The sequence below is a fragment of the Apaloderma vittatum genome, unplaced genomic scaffold, assembly GCF_000703405.1.
Source record: "Apaloderma vittatum isolate BGI_N311 unplaced genomic scaffold, ASM70340v1 scaffold24702, whole genome shotgun sequence".
Lineage (NCBI taxonomy): Eukaryota > Metazoa > Chordata > Aves > Trogoniformes > Trogonidae > Apaloderma > Apaloderma vittatum.
This window is the reverse complement of record NW_009703436.1, coordinates 1,469-2,475: the sequence shown is the minus strand read 5'-3', so window position 1 is coordinate 2,475 and position 1,007 is coordinate 1,469. Positions and strand designations below refer to the sequence as shown.

The following is a 1,007-nucleotide window of genomic DNA, read 5'->3' as shown; positions in this document are numbered from 1 at the left end:
TCCGGGCCACACCCCAGCCTCACCTGCTGATGCTGGCAGGTCCAGCTCTGACACATGATGGTGTCAGCCAGGGAGAACCCCCTCCACATGCTCCCACCCACAGTGGCAATTCTCCGACACAGCACAAGCCCCTTGTCCACTCTGAGGCCAGCAGCCTGCGAGCACGGGAGCGTTCCTCCTCTGCTTGGTGCTGACGGGCTGCCTGCCCAGCCCGGGGGTCAGCGCTCACGTGCCTGGAAAGACTTGATGAAGGTCCACAGGAGGGTCCTGACACCTTCCCCCCGGCTCAGCAGCTTCACCAGCCGCATCACCCGGAACAGTCGGAAGAAAGTGATGGAGACGCGAGAGTTGTCATCAGAGTCCTGCAAGCAGAGCACAACACTTGGAGGGCACCAGATGCTGATGCCTCCAGGCAAACAAGGAGGGGTAAAGGTCCTGGGAGGGATAAAGGTAGTGAAATTCCCCTCACCCAGGTACCAGTCATGGTCCCCACAGCCCTTGCCTGCATGGAGGACCAGACTGCAACAGTGACGTGCTGCCACTTGCCCTCCAGCCTTCCCAACCCCATCATTCATCTTCCCAGCCCCCCATCTCCACCCACCCAGGCCTGGTCACGGGTACAGGAGCAACCCCGGGGCACCGCAGGGAGGAAGGCATGCTGTCACGCAGGCTGGGAGAGCTGTGCTGGTCACCACAGCCAATTGGGAGGGTGGGCTGCCGGCGGGCAGCCAGCACGCGAAGCGTTAATGCTGGCTGTTTAAGCACAGAAAGGTTGGTCTGACAATGTCCCAGCAGGGTTTTCCTGGACCAAAGGAAGGACTGAAGGCAGGGTGGCTCAGCGGGCTGCCGGCGGGCAGCCAGCACGCGAAGCGTTAATGCTGGCTGTTTAAGCACAGAAAGGTTGGTCTGACAATGTCCCAGCAGGGTTTTCCTGGACCAAAGGAAGGACTGAAGGCAGGGTGGCTCAGCACCCACAGCAAACCTACTCTCTCGGCAGCGGCGGGGCA

The 1,007-nt window shown here is 61.2% G+C and overlaps 1 protein-coding gene across 1 annotated transcript in view; it reads right to left on the bottom strand.

The window, feature by feature from the left end:
• The window catches only part of LOC104270315 (voltage-dependent L-type calcium channel subunit alpha-1S-like), a gene marked incomplete at both ends in the record, with an annotated part of 10,960 nt that overhangs the window by 8,774 nt on the left and 1,179 nt on the right, over positions 1-1,007 (bottom strand). The window contains one exon of the mRNA XM_009864637.1: positions 234-362. Coding sequence (XP_009862939.1) covers positions 234-362 — 129 coding nt within the window. The remainder of the gene's footprint in view (positions 1-233; positions 363-1,007) is intronic.